The sequence below is a fragment of the Ochotona princeps genome, chromosome 27, assembly GCF_030435755.1.
Source record: "Ochotona princeps isolate mOchPri1 chromosome 27, mOchPri1.hap1, whole genome shotgun sequence".
NCBI classification, from domain to species: Eukaryota; Metazoa; Chordata; class Mammalia; order Lagomorpha; family Ochotonidae; genus Ochotona; species Ochotona princeps.
In genome coordinates, this window is record NC_080858.1 from 23763225 (window position 1) to 23784843 (window position 21619).

The 21619-nt window shown below is 46.9% G+C and overlaps 1 protein-coding gene across 2 annotated transcripts in view; it reads right to left on the minus strand.

Annotated features, from left to right (window-relative positions):
• Window positions 1-21619, minus strand: part of CPNE8 (copine 8) — a 174181-nt gene that overhangs the window by 16688 nt on the left and 135874 nt on the right. For both annotated transcript variants that reach the window (XM_058655967.1, XM_058655966.1), the window contains exons 11-15: window positions 18794-18869; window positions 15775-15828; window positions 14728-14789; window positions 3000-3046; window positions 1733-1914 (exon numbers count right to left, since the gene is read on the minus strand). In XM_058655967.1, coding sequence (XP_058511950.1) covers window positions 1733-1914; window positions 3000-3046; window positions 14728-14789; window positions 15775-15828; window positions 18794-18869 — 421 coding nt within the window. The remainder of the gene's footprint in view (window positions 1-1732; window positions 1915-2999; window positions 3047-14727; window positions 14790-15774; window positions 15829-18793; window positions 18870-21619) is intronic.

A 21619-nucleotide genomic window follows, 5' to 3' on the forward strand; every position in this document is an offset into this window, starting at 1 on the left:
AACCTCTCCCTTCCGTTCAGTAAACAGACATCTACTTAGAGTCCAAGGTCAGCTTCTCCATGTTTACATTGTTGGTGCACAGTCCCAAGTACAAGCATACACATACTATTAACTTGCACATTTTCTATTAATATCAACATAAGTGAGCAAGTACACTTTTACTTATTTAGAGTTATCATAAGGGTGCAGAACATTTATCTGTTGACCAGTAAGGGGCCGCTGGCCACAGGCTGCTTATACACCTCATCCTGAACCCCACACTATGTGGGGTTCTTCAGTCACAGGCCCACATGGGGTCCTCAGGAATTATAAGGCAAGCAGGGCAGGGAGCCATTCATGTTCTAATCGCAAGTGCTGAGATGATTCCAGAACAATCTTCCCCATCTTTATGACCCCCGTCCTCTTGCAGTGTGTTGCCTCAGCCTGCCTCTCCTTGTAGCCTGGGTTTGCCTGGGACCCTTTCTCTGACGAGGCTCGCCGCAGGCCTCGCTAGTCACCCACGCTTCCTGGGGGGATTACTTCAAGTTTTAGAATGTCTTCCTCGCTATGTGAAAGAATGCAACAAACAGGACAAACTCTCAGCATGGGAAGCAAAGCATTTTACAGTAAACAGTTCATTCTCTTCAAAAGGTTTCTGGAGAACACCGATTATGAAACAGGACACATAGATTTCAAAATAAATTTCACCAAAATAAGCTACTTTTAATTCCACTTCTCCATGAATTTAAGAAATACTCTCAAATTTACTGCAGAAATATAGCCTGAGATTAACATAACACTCTGGCAGGGATCAAATAAAATATTATCATTAAATATCCTTTTAATCTTGTTAAATCCCACCTAACAAACCCAAAGTGCTACCAGAAAAGTTAAAGAGCTGTAACTGCAAAGTAATCTTAAAGTTAATACCATTATCATAATCAATAATCATTTTTGTTGGCATCATCAACTTGGGAAACTTCCTCACACATTTAGAAGGGTGCGACCCCCAGCGCATACATGTTTGAACTGGACCTGAGGCCCGGCTGAGGGTGCAAGTGACCAAGCCTCCCCACAGCAGATGTTTAGAGGTTTACTACTAGAAACGGATGTGGAAATAACGGAGCAAAAAAAAAAAAAATACTCAAGGGTGAGGAGAAATATATGGAAGGAAAATTAATAACCCTAATTTAGTTTAGGGTTTAATTATTCCTTTTCTCAGGCTTTCAAACAGCTTCTCACCTTCAGCCAGAGGCGTTTCAAAAGTAGGACCACATGAGTGGTTTTCACGGTCTTATAAGCTTCTGGGAGATTTTAATTTTCTAAGACACAACAGAATTCCAATGGATTCTCATTTTCATGTAACACTACCAGTATGGCATGTGGGCCATTTCATGGAAGAAAGAACTGAATCTCCCATCCATACCCAGCTGTGGGCCTGCACACTGACCAGAGGAAGAGGCCAGCTCCTACGGCATTCTGCTTTCACGCAGTGACCCACGGCCAGGAGCTCAGTGGCATGTTTAAATGTCTGGGTTTTAGGAACTCTTGCTGCCTAACAATATTCAGAATAGAACCCTCTAGAAATCAGATGTTCCTTTGGTAGCTATATTGCTCTTATTTTAGCTTTCTCTTATTTTTCTGTTAAGCCTGCTTTGGAAAGGACTGCAGCATAAACAAGCCAAAAGGGAAAGCTCCAACACAGCACACCTCCCTGACCCCCCAGTCTCAACTCCTGCTGACGGAGTCTTACCAATGCAAACTCATGAGAGATCCTTCCATCTGGAGGCAGCTTGGCACCAAATCCCAGAGCTGGGAACATCTTGTCGCTGTCGTAATCTTGAACGATTTCTCCCACCGCCTTCAGGGCCATCCCGTAGGCGTTGAGCTGGTAAGGGTTCATGTAGTGGAGAGAGGTGGGCTGGGCAGGGTTGCCTGTGGACGGAAACAGCACTTCACACAGCTGCCGCCAGGGCAGAGGGGGTCCATCTTCCTGAAACTATCACCGGCCTTTAGCTGGAGTCCTCAGGTTTCAGCTCACAGACGGACAGTCACTGGACAGCTACAATACCAGACCATCTCAGATCTGTACTGCAAACACAGGGAAGAGCTGAGAGACAACTCAGTTTATTACTGCGCAGAAGGCAGAGCACGAGGACTTCCCAGTTCTGTCCACATCTCCTGGTGTGACAGATTACAGATTTTCTTTCTAGACGTTAAGAGCAGCCGTGGGTGCAGTCCAATGCCCCATTTGCAGAGCCACGTCTCTAGAATCTGTTCTGTCACTGTGCTGAGCAAAGCAAGTCAGATTATGTACCTGAGCAATCAGTACAAATAGGCAGGCACTACAGAATTGTAACACTTCTGATTTCGACATCGAATCTATCTGTTGTTTGAATCAGGTAAGCTTTATGGACAACTTGTTTCAGGACTAATTCAATCTGTTTTCTCCTACTGATCTAGGCCCATTCTCTATGCCTGCCTTGGTTTCAGCAGTCTGTGCCACTCCCTGGACACACATGCTTCTCACGGCAGCTGGGATGACAATTCATCGGTGTGGAAACAAGGAAGCTAGTATTTGAACAAGCTGGAAAAACCTAGTATCTTGAACCCATTGGATTGTAGGTTTTACTGCTGTGTTCCATTTCATTTTTTTGAAGTAGAACACATGAGTAAAACTCATTAGCTTGAAGTTGAAGCATCGGAGAATGCACTCGCAGGTAGCTAAAAACAGCCGAGTTGGCTCCGTGTTTTCACCGTGGCTCCTGGCATCGCAGCGGCCCCGGAGTGGCGGACCGATATTTTAACAGGTAATACATCTGAAAGCCCCCTGTGCCTATTTAATTTTTATGTTTTGCATATGTGAGGTATTACATAATACTGACAATGAAAAATTCAGATTTTGTAGAAAACTCTTCAGAAGTATGTAAATGTCAGAATCAAATATCTAACCCTCAAAAAAAAATTCACTTTTCACTTAATTGTTAATCATTCCATGCAGAGGTAATCCTGATACTCACCATTCGAGGCTGTGAAGTCAATAGCCACTGTGAAGTTGATCTGTGTTCTAGAACAGAGGTAAACCAGAGTCATTAGTTAGACAAATAACCTCAAAAAAGTAGTTAGTTTGCCATTTCCATTAGGTTAGTTAATCTCTCCAATTCTGTGTAATGTTAATTTGTGAGTAAATATGTCATAGTATGCACACTGGAAAACGTCAGGCGATTTGCTAGTTAGAACTTTATAAAATTATCTTTTTCATCATATTTCTCCAAAACGGAAAAAAAAAAAAAAAAAAAACCAAAGTAACTGCATTTTGCTGCACAACAGCTGAGTGCAGTAAAAGTGCCAGGCAGCACAGAGGACCTTGCCAGCCTAAGACGCCAGCGCTTAAGTGGATCTGTCTGTTCTCAGGCATCGCATCGCGAGAGGCCGGCAGAGCCGAGGCCACCCGCACCAGCCACGGGCCTGGGCACAAGCTCGCCTGCTTCCTGCAGGAACCAAGTGCTTCAGAGGCCACGTCCCAACTAATTCCCCCAGCATGCCTCTGTGTGTGTGTGTGTGTGTGTGTGTGTGTGTCTGGTGACAGATAAATGGATATGTTTGGATGAAATCTGCTACATTTATCCATTTCAGCATGTGCTATTTAGCCGAATTTGTCTTACTGGGTTAATTTTTTGTTTCTCCTTTCTGCCCAAACTAAGGAGGTAGCATTCGCGTGAGAAATTCATCCTCTTGCTCCTACCTGTGCCACTGCCCGTGTGGCACTGCACCTCTTTTTAATCAGAGACGATATGCAAGGAAAGGTAGTGAAAATAACAATTACCTGGAATAACCTGAAATTGCACCTGATTTTTGAAGTGTTTATTCATTTCCATTGTACGAGAGAGAAATCTTTTCATGTCCAGTACACTACCTCAAATGCCAGCAAGGGTGTCACTAGATCTGAGCCACGTGCCCAGAACCCAAGCACGGCTCGATGCCATCAGAAAGGACCGAGGTGCGGGGAGTGTGGTACTGCTGCTGCCACAGTGTGCAGGAGCTGTGAGCCACGTGCCCAGAACCCAGGAAAGGACCGAGGTGCGGGGAGTGCGGTACTGCTGCTGTCCCAGCGTGCAGGAGCTGCGAGCCACGTGCCCAGAACCCAGGAAAGGACCGAGGTGCGGGGAGTGCGGTACTGCTGCTGTCCCAGCGTGCAGGAGCTGGGAGTCGGAGCTGAAGCTGGGGAGCTGGGACTTAGAACAGCCACTTTAACATGGGAGTCCCAGGTGGCGAATGAAACACTAGGCCCACTGAAACATGATTTTAACTAAAAAGTATATAATTTGAATCTGTGAATAGACTGGCCATGGATTATTTTGGATTCAATGCACAACTGTTTTAACACTTCAAAATCTGGAACTGTTACATCAGTGATGGTGCCAATGGTGACAGGATTTAAACAGCATCCTGATTCCAGCAGAGGTCTTCTCAGTATGAAGCACAGCAATATTTTCACCTTCTTGAAGATGCAGCTGGATGGGGGGCCAGCACTGTGGCACACGGGCTAAGCTGCTGCCTGCCGTGCCAGCACCCCACAAGGTCACTGGTTCAAATCCTGGGCTGCTCTACTTCCAATGTGCCTTAAAAGGCAGCAGCCGATGTCCAAGCACATGGGTCCCTGACACCCAAGGGGAGGCCAGAGCGGCCTCTGGCTCTGGCCTGGCCCAGCTCCTTAGTGGAGTAGCCACCTCAAGGATGATCTCCATCCCAGCTTTGCCTCTCTGTAATCTGTCAACAACATTTATGCAGTAAATCGGTTTTAAAAATTAGCCTAGAAAGACCCACATATGATTCTTAAATGCACTTTTCTCGCCTTTCCTAAGGAATGTACAACCTTTTGTGCTTTCATTGAACAAAAATTAATACAGGTTCCCTTTATAGTCATATAGTCATTTCGTCTCACAGCAGAAATCGGGTTTGTAGGCTAAGAATATAGGTTAACTTGGGGCACAGCACTAACCAGCATGAGGCAAAGTGAGAACAGTCCTTTGGAAAAGCTAGTGAGGCAGCTGGGAGGACGTTTACCCAGATACCCTCGGGGGGCCTGGGGAGGACAGTCCCCACTGGCGCACGGCTTTGGCCCTGTTATCTGAGAGCAGTGCCTGCCGTGCAGGGGGCTGTGAACAAGCAGAAAGGACACACCTTCCGAGTCCCCAAGAACTGGGTAGAGTCCCAGCAACTCAACCGATGCCCTAGGCCAGGGTTTACAACTGGTTCCGGGCACAGAGTAATGAGAATCTCAAACTACATGCCATGCTTGGATAACATATGCTTACATAGTTTATGTCAATTAAGCTCCTGGCAACTTTACAAAGTCGCCCGTCCTTCGACGCACAAGGAGACCTATGCCGAGAAAAATCAGTAAAATTTCGTATCAGTGCTAAGTGCTGGCGTTTGAATCTGAATTCACCTTTAAATGAGAGGCTCATATTTATGACTCTGTTTCTTCAGGTAAATATTTGCAAACTGCATAGTAACAACAATCCAATAAAGGACAGTGTACTATAGTGACAACCTAAGAAAGACCACAGGGTGATGCTGTGGCACGGCCAGCAAAGCTGCTGCCTGAGGCGTCAGCATAGTGTGCGGTGCTGGTCTGTGCCCTGGCTGCTCCGCCTGTGACCCATTCCCTGAAGGAGCTGGGAAAAGCAGCAGAAGAGGTTCCAAGGCTTGGAACCCTACCATACAGAGGGGAGACCTGGGAGAACGTCCTGGCTTTGGCCCGGCCCAGCGCCCGATGCTGCAGCCATTTGAAGAGCAACCCAGTGGACGGAGGATGTCTCTCTAATCGCGACTTTCAAAATACATACATAATCTTTTAAGACAGTAAAACTTTACAAAGATGCCATACCAACAGCATGATAATCAAGATTCTAGAAGCAGGCGTTTGGCATGGCTCTGGGCTTGCTCACATCCTGCATGTTCCCCATGCCAGCTCCCTGCTTGGAGATCCTCGGAAGAGCCGGAGAGAAGAAACTCGGTCCCTGCTACATACGGGTCTGCCCTGACTTCCTGACTTGGCCATCCAGAAGTGAAACAGCAGAAGGGGCGTGTGTGTGTGTGTGTGTGTGTAAAAACCCAGCAGATAATGAAGATGGATTTATAAATTTAGTTTCTGGTTCAATCTCCCTTAGGTAGTAGTGAAAGAGCCTCGTTTTATCTCTCTTAAGCAGCATGTACAGAACGCTTTACGTCAAAACTTTACTGTATTGAGAAAATGAATCCATTCAGTCCATGGTTGTTTCTAACTTGTTGGCCGGGGTAGTCAGGACTTAGGAGCGCAATCACTGAAAGAGGAAAAACTAGAATAGTCTCAGATACAAAGGTCTCATCAAAGCCAAAGCTGCCAGGAAAAGCAATGGCTGCCAAAGTGAACTCTCCTGCACACGCGCCTTCAGAACGGGCTGACCCACTAAGACTGTGAAGTGCCACACATGACTGGGAGGCCAAAAATTTAGACACAAAAATGTTACTGAGTTGAACGAATCAAAGAGAAAAGAAAGGGATGGTGGAGGGTGGGGAGGAATGAAGACGGGGTCGGGAGGTACAGCGAGAGGGCCTGAGCGAAGAAAGCCTACAGGCAGGCCCCAAGGCCACAATTGAGACCCAGAGCAGACCAGAACAAAGTCTCCAGGACTGCTGTGTCCAGCACTGAGCGCTGCGTAAGGCCGCAGGTGACCCCACAGCGGGTAAGCACAGCACAAGCTCGGAAGGACACCAGGAGCCGACTGATGACACGACTGGCTGCGCCGTCTCCCGCACACGCGCAGGCATGCGCACCTGTGCGTCAGCAGGCACCGCGCCCGGAACACAAGGCTGATGCTCCCTGCTTCGATCTCACGCCACCATCACAGGCCACTGAGACGCTGCCGTGTGCTGACTACCGGCGAGAGCCGGGGCCGACACCATCCCTGAACGCAGAGCTTCTCTGATTGCAGGTTTTATTAGCAAAAACGACTAAGATGGCACGGCATTTGGTCCCTCAGTGGACTTGTACCACTTCCCATCCTGTGGCATATGGATACTTGGCATTTACATACCATGTCCCATGATTCTCCAAAGCACTGACTCATAGTTTCAAAGAAGGTTCTGGCAGTACTGTTACTTCAGGCTACAAGAAATCCTGAAGATTTTGGTAAATGACAGCATTATAAAAGTAAGCCTAACAACAGCCATAAATCTTCTTCCGCTTTTTCATCTTCTAATACTGCGTGAGGCCTCACCACAGAGAAAAAGAATCTATCATGTGTCAAATTAAGAAATGTACACGCACACGACTCCTGATAGAATATTCGTGAAACAACTGCATGTAAGCTCCTGAAACATTTTGCTAAGAAGTGTTACTTCAGTTGTCATTTTAGGCTTTAGAAACAGACAAGGAAGAGCAAGATTTCAAAAAACTCAGACAGCAGTACTACATTCTAGAATATAAAGTAGTGACGCCCGCCAAATTGCATAACTTAGTACTAACATCACATGAGCGCTCAACGCACACGTCCCACTGATGCCGAAACGTACATGTTCAGAAAGTCTCTGTTTCACTTTACTGCATTTGCAAACACCACGAATGAGACATCAAAATGTCAAGCTAAGAACACTCCATTTTGCAGGAAAGGGCCCCAAACAAGTATACTTGAGTATGTACCTGTCAAGCCCCGCCCCCGAAGGAGAAATGACATCTTAGATGTCTTTTGTACAGATGCTGTTATGAATTACCAAGAATAACAACCGTGATGGAGACATCCACAAGACTCATTTCCATTCTCCCCACTGAGTACTGTGAGCCTGAGAGGAACTTCCTTGTCCCTTCTCTGACAAAACACTCAGACCCACAGGCAGCTGGATCTCCAACTGGCCAAATGTAGTTGGGAAGCATACCCAACTCCCACACCCCTCCTGCCCAGCCGGCGTCCGTCCCTTGGTTTCCCCCTATAAAGCCCGGGTCTGGGCCTGGCCCTGCACCCAGGCACGGTCACACAGCACCGTGTGCAGCCTGGGTCTGGGCCTCGCCCTGCACCCAGGCACAGTCACACAGCACCGTGTGCAGCCCGGCTCTGGGCCTCGCCCTGCACCCAGGCACGGTCACACAGCACCATCCTTGGTCTTATTTTACACCATAGGTTAGAGCTTGAACCCTTTCCTGACCCAGCTCTTTCCTCTTTCTTAAGTCTGGTTCATCTACATGTGCACAGCACAGACGGCTCCATCTTACCCATAAACCAGTCTCAGGATTACGTGACTCCCCAAGTAAAGCCCCCCAGAATAAGAGGTTCTGTGACACCACCCTATAAATCTCTATATCAGGAATGTAACCCTGGAAAAGCGATTTAAGCTCTCCACACCTCATTTCTAAGTAGAATACCACACTCCTCGCACTGCTGCCATGAGGAGCAGAAACGCACAGTTCCCCAGAAGTCTTCAGGAAGCAGCTGCGCCCTACCCCTGCCACGGACGCTGCCTGCTGGCCTGAGGTCAGCACACTTTCTGACCCCCAGCACAATGCCTGTCAGATTTCTGGGTATCCTGGAGCCTCCAGTTACCACAAACAATCTGACCAGCCCCTCAACCCACCCCCCGCTCTGCTTCTCAGCACATACGCAGGTCCCATCCTGCCAGCCCCAAACCGCACCCCACATGACCCACCCCTTTTAGAGAGTGCCATCCAGGCAAAAATTCTCACTGCGAGAAGCAAATGGAAATCTGCCCTCTGCCTTAGACAAACAAAAAACCGTTTTATTTGTGCGAAAAGCAGATTTACAGACTGACAGGAAGAGCCAGAGACACAGAGAAAGAACCGCCTACTCCACAAGTGACAGCAACGCCAGAGGCCAGGCCAGGCCAGGCCGAAGCCAGGAGATAAACTTCACTGGCATTTCCTACAGGCGTGCGGGCCCCAAGCACGTGGCCACCTTCTACGGCTTTCCTGGTTTATTGGCAGGTAACTGGATCAGAGGTGAAGCAGCTGGGACTCAAACCCATGCTCATGTTGCTCCTGCAAGTAGCAGCTTAATCCAATATGCCACAACTGCTCCACTCTACCCTTTTAAGCATTTTGGATTTCTCAGGGATCGACGAAGTGTTTAAATTCAGAACAAAAAGAAACAAAAGACAAGTGACCTGGTGTCTCACCTGCCTGTGCTTCTGGTCTTGGCCATCATGGAACACGGTTTTCAGAAATTAACAAGAGCCCCTCGCTTCCTCCAGACTTCGAAGATCGGTTTTACTAAAAATTTTTTTTAACACAGTAAGAGGGTTCAAAGTAAAACTCAAGCAGGAGTATGTTCCTATGGTTCAAGAACATACCAGAAACACACATACATGATTTTCAAACTCTTTCTAACTAGCAGTTAGAGGGAAAAAAAATCAAAAGGAACAGAAGCAAAACGAGCCATCAAAACATCAACTCCAAGCCCCAAATAACTGTACGAACTACACAGCAGGACGCCCAAATAACTGTATGAACTACACAGCAGGACGCCCCAAATAACTGTACGAACTAACAGCAGAACGCCCATTCAGACGCCAACGCAGCTGCCGGAGCAGCGAGCAGGCCGAGGGTCAGGCACTGCGCACCAACTGCAGCTCTAGCCTGGGACCACCAGCAGCCCAGCTCTCACCCCAGGCACAGCCACGCGTTCTGAACCCCCAACTTCTCCAACATCGGGTAACCTGCACTGCGGAGGAGTCCTTTAAACATCAGAAATAAAACTCCATGGCAACTGCACTTTCATGAGCAGAGAATGCCACTTGTTAGAGAACACGTTTCTTCAGTGATTCCAGGTTCACGCTAATCCTCTCCCTTGCACAGTCAGAACAGGCAATTCTTCCTTTTATTAAGCTCACACAGTTTTAATCAATTCTTTCTGTTGCGGTCCCTGGCATATCAACGGTGGTACAATCCGTCTTCAGTTAGAGCAAACGCAGCACATGTGGTGTCAGACCTACAACGTCACCTACGATGACACGGAACAGCATCACTCCATAGAACTACAGCACGGATATACTAAGCCACATCACTGATAAATTCTCCCCCTCTCTTCCATCACCTGTCTTTGCCAAATTACTGTTCCCTTGTCCTCTTCCTCCTCTCAGCCCCAGACATTTCAATGGACTATTATTTCAGAGATTGCAAAGCATGCTGTCGGCAACGGAATACTTCACAATAGGCACAATATTCCCCCCAAAAGTTTCTATATTTCAAAGTAAAGATTTATGTTTAAAGAGAAAATCATTCACCCACTAATTAAATTTATCAGGAATAATTTCGCAAAAATCCACTGTTCTTCCATTATCTAGCTGAGTCTTCACTGTGCACCGTCACCATGCAATGTGACTAAGAAACTGCCCGACACAAAGTAGACCGTGAGCATTTTGGCCAAACTCACAGGGTTCTGATGCTCTCTGACTTGAAAATGGATGGCAAGGATGAAACGATCATCAGGGTAACAGAAGCCAGTGATGAAATGAACCTTATGGAAGCCGTCACTGTACCTAGATGGTAACTGCATGTTAGCCCAGACAGTGCAGCCGACAGCCAGGGTGCAGCCGACAGCCAGGGTGCAGCCGACAGCCAGGGCGCAGCCGACAGCCAGGGCGCAGCCTCTTTGAAGATAGGAGCAGAGGCGAGCTTCATGGCGATACCACACGCTGGCACAGGGGTGTGTTCACGGCGATGCCACACGCTGGCACAGGGGTGTGTTCATAGAGGACAGCATGCTTTGTGTTTATCAGACGGACCCCACACAGTGCCACGAGACTGAGCTCTCCCCTGATGTGACACATACAAGGCACTCGGGTGCCACCGCAAGCAGCACTATAGAAAACCCAGGACATGCATATTCACTTTTCAACTAAGAAACTGGATTAAGGGAAAAAACCAAACCACCTGTACAGCACAGCCCGTCGCGCACATTCATGTAATGCTGCCAGTGCTGGAGGGAAGGCGCCACTGTATGGCAGAGCTGCAACTGCTCCCAACATCGTCATGGTGGGAAAAGGGAATTCCTGTTGGAGCTTCTGGATAAAAGTACTGAATGACATTCAACTCATCTTAAAAAAAAGTACCAAAAGTCCACATCAGCACTTAAAATGAATTTATGAAAGGTCCGCAGTTCCTCTAAAATTTTAATTTTTTTCCTGAGACTTATTTTTTTTAATGGGAGATTAACCTTTCATCTGAGATCTCGGGGAGGTCTGAGATCTGAGCTGTGGTGCTCAGGGGACAGGACTCCCGGCCAGGGAGCACTGCCCTGCAGCCATCCGGGAACGGAACCGACACACCACGACAGCTTTGCTGACTGCACACTCACAAACATGGCAATGCCACCATCCCACCAGCAATAAGGAGCAAGTAAGATAAAACATGGGAACCTCACCCAGCGTGGTAGCCTAGTGCCTGAAGTCCTCGCCTTGCACGCCCCGGGATCCCATATGGGTGCAGGTTTGCAGGTTCACGTCCCAGCTGCTGCACTTCCCATCCAGCCTGTGGCCTGGGAGAGCACTCAAGGACGGCCCAAAGTCTTGTGCCCCTGCACCAGTGTGGGAGATCCAGAAGAAGCTCCTGGCTCCTGGCTTCAGACTGGCTCAGCTCTGGCTATTGCGGCCACGTGGGGAGTGAACCAACATATGAAAGATCTTTCTCTCTGTAAATCTGACTTTCCAATAAAAATAAATAAATCTTAGAAAAAAAGTGGAACTTTAAACCCATTAATGTAATAGCCATCACTCATGGATAGCTACCTACACACCACTTAGCCTCACAGCTCTTACTATTTGTTTCCTTTTTCTCAGACATGGAAGCAGGTAATGCTACCAGGTACAGACAGGTCTAGGATATGAACATCCTAACTACTAATTCTAGAAGCCAAGTTCCTAAGCAGTCCCAGGCATGGCCTCTGGAACCAGTGCACACTTCTTGGGCAAACATTTACCCAAGACCTTGTCAACTGAGTGACTCTCAGTCCACTACCTCCAAACCACGGAGTTCAGGGCACATTCGCCTACCACCCACACGCAGACCTGGGAGGACTTCCTGTCACTGGGGGACTCTGGGAAGCAGACCTGCAGACGGCAGGGTTGTTACTCGGCTTCTCAAATCTAAAACTATAAGAATGAACTCACAGGAAGATGCAGCGGGTACATGTTGTCTCTCACAGCCCAGCTGGTGGGATGAGAGCGCTACACTGTTTCAGTCTGCAGCTCTGTGGGTTTCTAATACACTCAGCTCGCTGATAAAAGCACACAGCTTAGCAGGCACTCAGCAGGCAACCCCACCTGTGATCTGTTTCCTATTCACTGAAAGTCACAGAGCTGGGGGCTGGTAGGGTCCTCTCTAGATCTTGATCTCAGAGGTGCTGGTGGCCGCAGGACTGGGGAGGCAGAGGGGCTGCCTGGCACACAAGGCAGACTCAAATGTGTGACCCTGCCCTCAGGGCTGTCGGGAAGCCAGGCACGTGCCTTCTGCAGTCTGTAGCCCTGGAGTCGCACACTTCACAAGCCACAGTAAGGAAAGCAGTGAAGATACTCCCGGAGGTAGCCTGCTGGACACTGGGCCCGCTCATCATCACCAAGGCGGGAATACGATGCGTACTATACAAACTTTGCTGTTAACTAACATCAAAATGCTGCCTCATGACATTAGCTTTAATAAGAGGAATAAACAATGAAGCAGGTAGGGTGATTAAAATTAGTGGCAAAGTCAATTACACTGAAGAGTAAATCAACTTTTATTATAATGAAACTCCTTTATGGACTGAATTCTTCTGTTTAGAAAATAAAACCTTTCACTGCCTCAAGTCCTAAAATGTAGTTCAGCCTCCAGGAAAACCGCGGCACTGCTGTTTATCCAAAAAGCGAATGACAAGAGTGGTTCAATTTTTGTTTCAGATTCCATTTGCATAACAATGGACTCCTGGCTGTTTCAGAAGTGTCACTCTGTCAGGTCCCTGATCAAGAAACCTGCCTAAGAAAGCTGCACACAGCGTCTCAGGGATTTAACAAGCTAACAACACCGCTCCACCAATCACCAAGGGTGTATTCTCACGGAAATGTCCATATCCCTAAGCCCCAGCATCCCGGCAGCCTGCAGCAGCAGACACGAAGAACCGGGCATCCAGGGGGGTTCTCCTGCGGGGGGTGAATTAAAGCTAGGAAAACAATTTTGTTTGCTGTTTAAAAATATTCCTTGTTACTGCTGAATAATTTCTGCTTTGGCTCATGAAAGGATAAATAACATTTTTATTATTTTTGACTCAACCATCTTTTTGAGAGACAGCATGAGGAGAGATCTGAAACTTTAAAGCACAACCTAGTCACCTCTTTCTGCATATTTCAGCTGTCTGGCCTGCCTCCTTTGCTCTGTTTCAAGGAAGTCAGTCTAAGACACGTGGTTTATACAATTCAAGCAGGACAACAGGACCAGGGGAACCCAGGAAAACCCCACTAACCATTCTGAGCGGCCAGAATGAGAGTTTAAACGGTGTAGTCTCAGCCCGTTGAGTTCCTTGGCTTTACTTCTCAGTTAAGGCTCTGCAAAAGCCTAAGCAACCAGCAGCTTCCCCTTGAGCAGGAAGGTGCAGGGAGGTTGTTCCAGAACTGCATTTTACACAGAAAAAAAACCTCATCTGTCTAAAACCTCAACTGGGAATTTTCCCATAAACACCTACATAGACGCTGGAATACCAAGGAGTTTGGGCCAACTTTTATCTACTTCATGCTTTTTCTTTAACTTCACTGAAACCATGGGAATTTTCAGAGTTGAACACAAGATAGCTAAACAAGAGGAGATCTTCACAAAAGTTTATGAAAGTGTGTATCATGAAAAAGAGTGGACGGATTCCAAACATCGCTTGCATGTAAGCTCGCCTTTGATTTCCATTTCTCCCCTTCTAACTGCAAAGATTCCAAAATTGAGTCAGGTTCTGTTTTATCTCCCCAAATTAGAGCATGGATGCTCAATCTTTGTTGTGAACTGGCCTGTGTCCCTTGTCCGGCTTGAAGTCACTGTCCCGTGCAGGCAGGACTGGACATGGTTTACACGGCTGAGGCCACGGACTGTCAGTGCTCACAAGTCCCTCACACACTCAGCTCTCCCTCTTACCGAATCTGCACATCAGAGTCCTGACACTTGGTCCTGTGCGACCATGCATGCTGTGGTAGGGGTGCTTGGCCAGCTCACAACGGTCCAGCTGGGTTAAATACAAGGACAGCTGGAAACAGCTCCCTGTTTGCCAGAGTGCGAAAATGCACAATGCAACAACACCAAGGAATTTTTCCTGGAAAGTTTCGAGAATGGGTTAGAGTGGCCATCGTCCTTGTGAAATGCCTCCTGCCTGGTAGCCTGGGGAGCCACACCTGACTGACCCCACGGGCTCCCCACCGGGACTCCGACAAGCAGCATGCCCCCACCATCCTACAGTCAGTACACACATCTTCGGGTCGGCTGCCAAGCTTTTGAAACAGTGACATGTTCTGCAGGTTGACCAGTTAGAAACACGCAAGAAAGTAGACCTAACATCTTCACCTGGGATCAGTGGCAATACAATAAAGCCCCTTTCTCTTGGTTAAGTGAGAGTTACGTGCAACTTGGCCCCCATCCAACGGCATTTGGTGTGTAAGTGCTTTCAGAACACAATCACAAGAGGTGCACGCCCACGTGACCCTGCAGGTCATCGGCACACTGTCGAAGGAACGCTAAGCATTACTCACCCTCCCTTAATGTAGTCAAGAAAGGAAACTTCAGTTTCCACCAAGAAGGAAAGTAAGGTTACCTAGAAAAAAAAAATCCAGAATTATCCACTAGGAGTAACTATAACATTTCAAATACTAATTTTTTTTGACAAAAAAAATCATATCTTCTACCATTTGACAGACCACAAAAACCTGGCACGTCGTTAAAAATCTATTAGAACTGAAAACTGACTGTTCTTACATTTAAAATTGACAGAAAGGGAAAAAATCAAAAAAGAAAAAAAAAAAAACTCCACTGTGTTACTTCCCGTTTGAGGGAACCAGCACAGACAGGGCGCCCGGGGCGGGCAGGGCGCCGTCCACGAGGCCAGGGAGCCCAGGGAGCCCGGGGCGGGCAGGGCGCCGACCATGAGGCCGGGGAGCCCAGGGAGCCCAGGGAGCCCGGGCGGGCAGGGCGCCGCCCACGAGGCTCGGTCTCAACCCCCCTCCTCCAGGTGTCACCCCACAGACAACTTTACATGGAAATGCAGAGAAAATTCTGAATGCTCATTTTAAGGGAAACTTTCAACACTTTTTCTTCCAGATGTAACAGCACTGATCTTTTCAGACAATTTTCAGGTACATTTATCTTTGCACTCTGGTGCTGAGTCACTGCAGGGTTCACCTGCGCCGTGTTCATGCATTATAACATCCATGAGGGCTGCACAGTTTCAACAGTGAAGTGCAGCTTCTTAAGGGCATGGACAGCCCTTTAGAATTTAAACTTTTTCACGTCTGCCAATTCTCTGTTCCGATGCTCTGAGTGAGAAGTGCATTAATGAGAAAAGGTGCAGCCCTCCCAGGGAACACAGCCCCGAGGGTGACGTGCAGCAAGCCGTGGCACCAGGTTCTCCATCTTGACTTCTCCTCAGCACAGCTCACTTTTCTGTTCTGCTTCTTCACACTACCCTCCATGTGAGACAAAGCTCAAGTAGAAGCAGCTTCCAGGCTCCCTGAGAATACAGCTTCCAACAGGCCTTATCCGCTCCTGCGGACATCTCACGAAGAACATGCAACTCCACTTACTGTTCCAGAGTTTGTATACTTTTTCTTTTTCCCTTTCTTTTTAGGATTCACCACCTTACAAACAAACGAAAAAAATAAAATGTTAGATTCTACACTAGATTTTTAGACGCAGTTTGATCTACTACTTTCGCCTCTCATGCCTGTTCAGTCGTCTAGCTCACTTTCTGGACAGTGATCTGGCAAAACTCGCTGGTGATCGTCGGACAAAAACAAGCAGCACCTGTCTGAAGGACCCTTCTCACCTGCCTCCTTCACCAAGTATCTTTAACCGTTTTTATCTCTGAATAACAGATGATGAAAATCCAAAGTCCTAAGTAAGTGTGATTATTTTGTAGAAAATGTAAAATAAAGTGTATCTAAAAAACAAATTTTATTAAAATTGAATAACCTAGTACAGGATATGACCCAGTGAATAAGAGGTTTTTGGGCCTCACAATCGCTTCATGTGATGGTTAATTCCACAAAACACTAACACCTAACTGTAGGTAAAGGCCTATTGATGCTAAATTTTTACTCCTTTGCTGTAAGGAAGTATGAACACAATCTGTACAAGATGGAAGGCTCCCAGAAACAGGACAATGAGGCCCGTGTCAACCTCACCGGGAAAACGGAATACATGAGTGTCTTCAGACAGGTCTGTCAGCTCACCTCAATCCCAAAGATGCAGAAAGTATTTACCAGGAAATAAAGATGAAAGAATGTACAAATAACTATTACTTGAGTTGGGATTTATTCATCTAACCCAGGACTCCGATAAAAAATGAAAACAAATTCAGCACTCTACAAAGTCTGAGAAATAGTGAGCTGAGAGCATGCCGATAAGATGCTAAACATGACTGTAGACTTCAACCGATGCTTCCAGCAGACCATGGTCTACCCAGTCCACAGAACAGAGATCTAAGCAGGGAAACGGCGGCCAGCAGACAGGACTCTCCAATCACCTGCGGAGAAGTGACCAGGTATTCCATAAAGCGGTGCCGACCAGAACGGCTTAAAAACTGAGGGAGCAGAATAAGCTGGATCAAGAATTCAAGCTACACGATGCATACTTCATCTGCCTGCCTTCCCTACGGCACACTGAGATCTTAAATTCATCTCTGAATACCCAGCAGGTCTAATACAGAAGATGGGGACAGTAACACTTCAGAATTCTTACAAATACATAAACGAATGAGTCTAGTACGAGGTGGCAGGTGAAGGGAGTTCTCTACTTTTAAGTTAAAAAAAGCCAATTTCAGGGATGAGCTGGCAGGGAACAGCTCCAGAGCCTTCGTGACACTGTGCTTAGATGGGTTATGAGGCAGTTAGGGTCATGGCTCCCGGCGAAATGACAAAAGTGGGATCCTTCAGAAACGTGTAACGTTAAACCTTGCCTCTCCCCAACCACGCTCTCTAGAAAGGCGAGGTCCCCTGGGTTCCTGGTTTTCTCATAAGAACAGCAACTGGGCAGCCAGGCAGAGGCAGCTGCAACACACACTCCACTTTCCTGAACGCCCAGACTTTCTCTTTTTTTTTTTCTCTTTAAAAAGCAGCAAAGCCAGAAAGTCTCTTTGAGAGAATGCAAAGTGCTTGTCTCCCCAAAGCTATCTTTGATCAAATCAAAATGTCAGCCTCCATCACTGTTTTGTTTTCTGACAAGATATATTTACTTTCATTTGAAAGGAGAGACAGAGATCCTTCACCTGCCGGTTTACTCTCTAAAAAGGACGCCACTGACAGAGCTGGGCCGGTCTGAAGCCAGGAGCCTAGCGCTTCTTCTGCTTTCCTCATTTGGCCCATTGGCCCAAGGACTTTGCTTTCCCAGGCACATTAGCAGGAAACTGGATTGAAAGTGGAGCATCTGGGACTCCAGCTGGTGCTCCAACATACGAGACAGCAGGGCTGCAGGCAGGCTTAACTTACTATGCCAAGGCACTGGCCCTATTCTGCATTCATCTCAGGTTTGATAGTGAGAAAGCATGGAAACGGGGCAGGTGATTGAATTTACGATGAGAATGGGAGGAAATCACCAGTCACATCCTTTCTGTCCGGGCAAGCTGCACAAGACTACCTGTTCGGAATGTTGTTGAGTTTCCTCTCCAGTCTTGAATTGATCCTCCCTCACGCCTTTTTGGGGGGGACCCAGAAAGTGTGTTTACCAAACTCAGCCCTCACCAACACTGACTGCTTCTCTCTTAGTGCGCGTCTTGGAGCTGCAGCAGGGATTTCTGACAATAAATTTCACTTTGCTTCCTCAACTATCTGCAAGAAAATTGTTTTTTTCATGTGGGACAAGAACGGAAGTTACTTTCGTTGTTAGCCTCTAAACCCTGTAACACCTCCACAGATCAGGAAAAACAGTGCTAAAATATGCTGTGTGCTCCAGCACGCGGCCAGTGACCAGCTGGCAAGGTGGTTTAAGGCTGTCTACTGGGTGCTGCCTTTCATGGGTTTCTGTCCCACTTTCTTGAGATCATTTATTTCAAAAGCAGAAAGACACAGAAGAGACAGCAAGAGACCCTATCTTCCCTAGTTCACTCCCAAACCTGGTGCCAGGAACTTCATCCCGGCTTCCCAGTGGGCAGCTACCCCAGTGCATGGCCCCTTGGCTGCACTCCGGGCACATGACCAAGGGGCCACAGGCACCCCCCGCACACCACGGCCACCATGCACTGCCACGGCCACCGCTCAAACGCACACTTTTTTTCTTTTGTTTGTTAGGAAAGGTGTGGAGAACAAGCTAGCAGAAAGACAAAACGTAAGGACTGACCTGGAAAAAAGTAAACATGAAACTCAGCTGAACCTACACCAGGACCACAGAGGCAGAACTCCAAAATCACTTCAGATTTAAAAATGCCAAACAACATAAGTAATTCCATTCAGTCTAAGAAACAAGTCTGTTCCCAAGTTTAAAGAGTCTTAGAACCATTTACCAGCGCTAAATTAATCTCCAGCACTTATCCTTTGCAAATCCTTTGCAAAACACATATTTTTAAAGTGTAAAAAGTTAGTGAAAAGGATAAAATAAAATGTTTCTCACCTCATACACATTGAACTGAGACTGCCCTCTAGAAAGTTCCCGGTAGCTCGTTGTAAATTCTCCAATGAAATCGTGACTAAAATTAAGGGGAAAAAACACATACTTTTAGTTTTCATCTATTTTTACAATTGCATTTTAAAGCTTTTTATAGAAAGGTAAGTTTAGCTACTGTGTTATTGTGAACAGAATGTCAGGAGACTGATATATAATTTCATTTTCTTCTAATTCAAAATTACATGTGTAATTCTGATTTATCAATATTCCAACATTTCACTACAAATCTTTGACACAGGAATACTAGTTTGAGGAACTATCTCAAAAATACTATAACATCAATGTTATCAAAACAAGTAATGATTTATTAGGATGAAAACTGGAAACACAATTTTTTCACCATTTCAATAATCAAAAGTATAATACACAGAAAATTTCAAACTTTCCTAGGGATGGGAGGAGTAAGAAGGCACTGCAAAAAGCTCGGGCAAGCTAGTGTGCTACGAACAACCAGAAGTTGGACCTGCATCATAGCCTAGTGGCCAAATCCTTGCCTTGCAAGCACTGGGATCTCATGTGAGCGCCCGCTCACATCCCAGAGGCCCCACTTCCCTTCCAGCTCCCTGGCTGCGGCCGAGGAAAGCAGCAGAGGATGGCCCAATGCTTTGGGACCCTGCACCCATGTGGGAGACTCAGATGAAGCTCCTGGCTCCTGGCTTCAAATCAGCTTAGCTCTAGCTGTTGCAACCACTTACAGAGCAAACTTCCTGTCTCTCCTTCTCTGTGTAAATCTGCCTTTCCAATAAAAATAAATCTTAGAAACAAACAAAAACAACAAGCATTTTGCTAATACTGACACAGTAATTCTGCATTTCATCACGGCCTCTCTGGCCTTTCCACTTGAGGCGCGCAGTGGCAAGAGGCACACACGTGGATTTGTCCTCACTGCAAAGCCTTCTCCCGAGATGAGAGCGGCTGACCCACGCAGGAAGGCACTCGGCAGGATGCGGGGACCTGATTGTATCCTCTTCAGTTCACTTGATTTCAAATACTACACAGAGGGGAAGTTGGGATTCCACCAACAGTGAAGTCTATTTAACAAACCAGAGGAAAGAAGGGACGATTGGAGGAGCAAAACATATAATCCACACATGAGATGTCACGACAGTTGCTTCTGTTACAGAAGTTAAACTTGGCTCACTTGTTCTGACTAAGGGCCAGAGGGGACTCGTTTATGGTCCAGGAGACGCCTCTGGCCTGAAAAGCAGCAACAACCGAGACACACACACACACACACACACACACACACACACGCACACGCTGTGTTTAACCATTCAAAGCCCTGATTGCAGAAGTTGTGATTTGGAAGGGAGGAAAAAACAGTGCTGCCATTCATTCTAGCATTTATAGCACAAGCTGTCCTAAACGAGCTACTTGATACAGCTCAGCCAGCCACGCAGCCTTCCGGCTCTCCTTTCTAAGGATGCTGTAGGTCTCACATGTCACGGTGTCTTACACGAGACACTGTTCCTTAAACCAGAGTCATCTTGACCGTTCCGAGGTGTAATTTCCAGACAGAGAAAGAGAACTGAGGACTGTGATTTCTTTGTTTCTGAACCCAAACTCTTGAGCTCATTGTTCCACGTCACGAGGAGGAACTTGCACGCTGGTGTTTCAGGGTCACACACCGCTCCCGAGTTAATCCGCTGCTGAAGAATCAGTCAGTTGGGTGTAAGCAGGAAGTCCCTGTGGTGAGAAGCTCTGAGCTGTGACTCTGTGGCATCCTTGCTCTTCCGCTGCACACATGCTAACTAGTTGCTGACATAAAGGATCCTCCTAGACCACAAGGAGAAGCGTGGTCAGCCTCCATGGGCAGAAGCGCCCACAGCAAGAGCGGGAGGCTTCTCCGACGCCCAGGGCACGTGACAGATTGTCCAAAAAGTAAAAACGAAGATCCCCAACTCCTGGTCCCGCCCAGGCCCAGGTTCAGCCACTGGAGAAGGAGGGAAGGGCAGAATGAAAGCAAACAGTCTCTCTCTCCCCACACCTCTCTCTCTCTCCCTCCTTTACTCTTTCTTCCCTCCTTCCCTCCCTCTCCTTTGTCTCAAACAAAAAACAGTAAAGGAATAAGTAAATAAAACCCTTGCCCGCACTGTGACTCCTGTTTAAGCTAGGCTGTGACTGTCGTGTCAGTGCACTGCTGTCCTTACGCTGCGGGGCAGTGTGTGTTAGAGCTGTCACGAACTGCATGGTGGTCTGCGGCCCAACAAGCCTTTGAGATCAAGGAAACATCTCGCACCCTTCAGCACCCACCGTCACCCTTCAGCACCCACCGTCACCCTTCAGCACCCACCGTCACCGGGGAGCAGGAGCGTAATCCGACAGACTCCGTCTTTGTAACCTGTCCTACTTCAGGTCCCGTCCCTTCAGACAAGCACTTCAAAGAGAATGCTGAAGCTGCCTTTCCTGATTTGTTTCCTTCATTTTGGCTTTCTCTATCATCGACTATTCCTGGATTCTACTACGGTTAAGGGAAATAAAGTTTAATTTGCTCTAATAATTTTTTTTTCATGATGTTCAATGCTACATTATTGAAGTGATTATCTCCATACACAGAAAAATATAAATGTGTTTTGAAGATAAATCACAATTTCTCTGTAATTCAATAAAACTATATTGCTAGATCCTGTTAATCATTACTAATTATCACTCTAAATCCCAAGCTAATTGCATTGGCAAAACTAAATTTATTCGGGGTTATCTGGTTTGAGTCAGCTTATATCTTTATTTTTTCCATTAATTTTCATAATGCACATGCATTATTAAATGTCG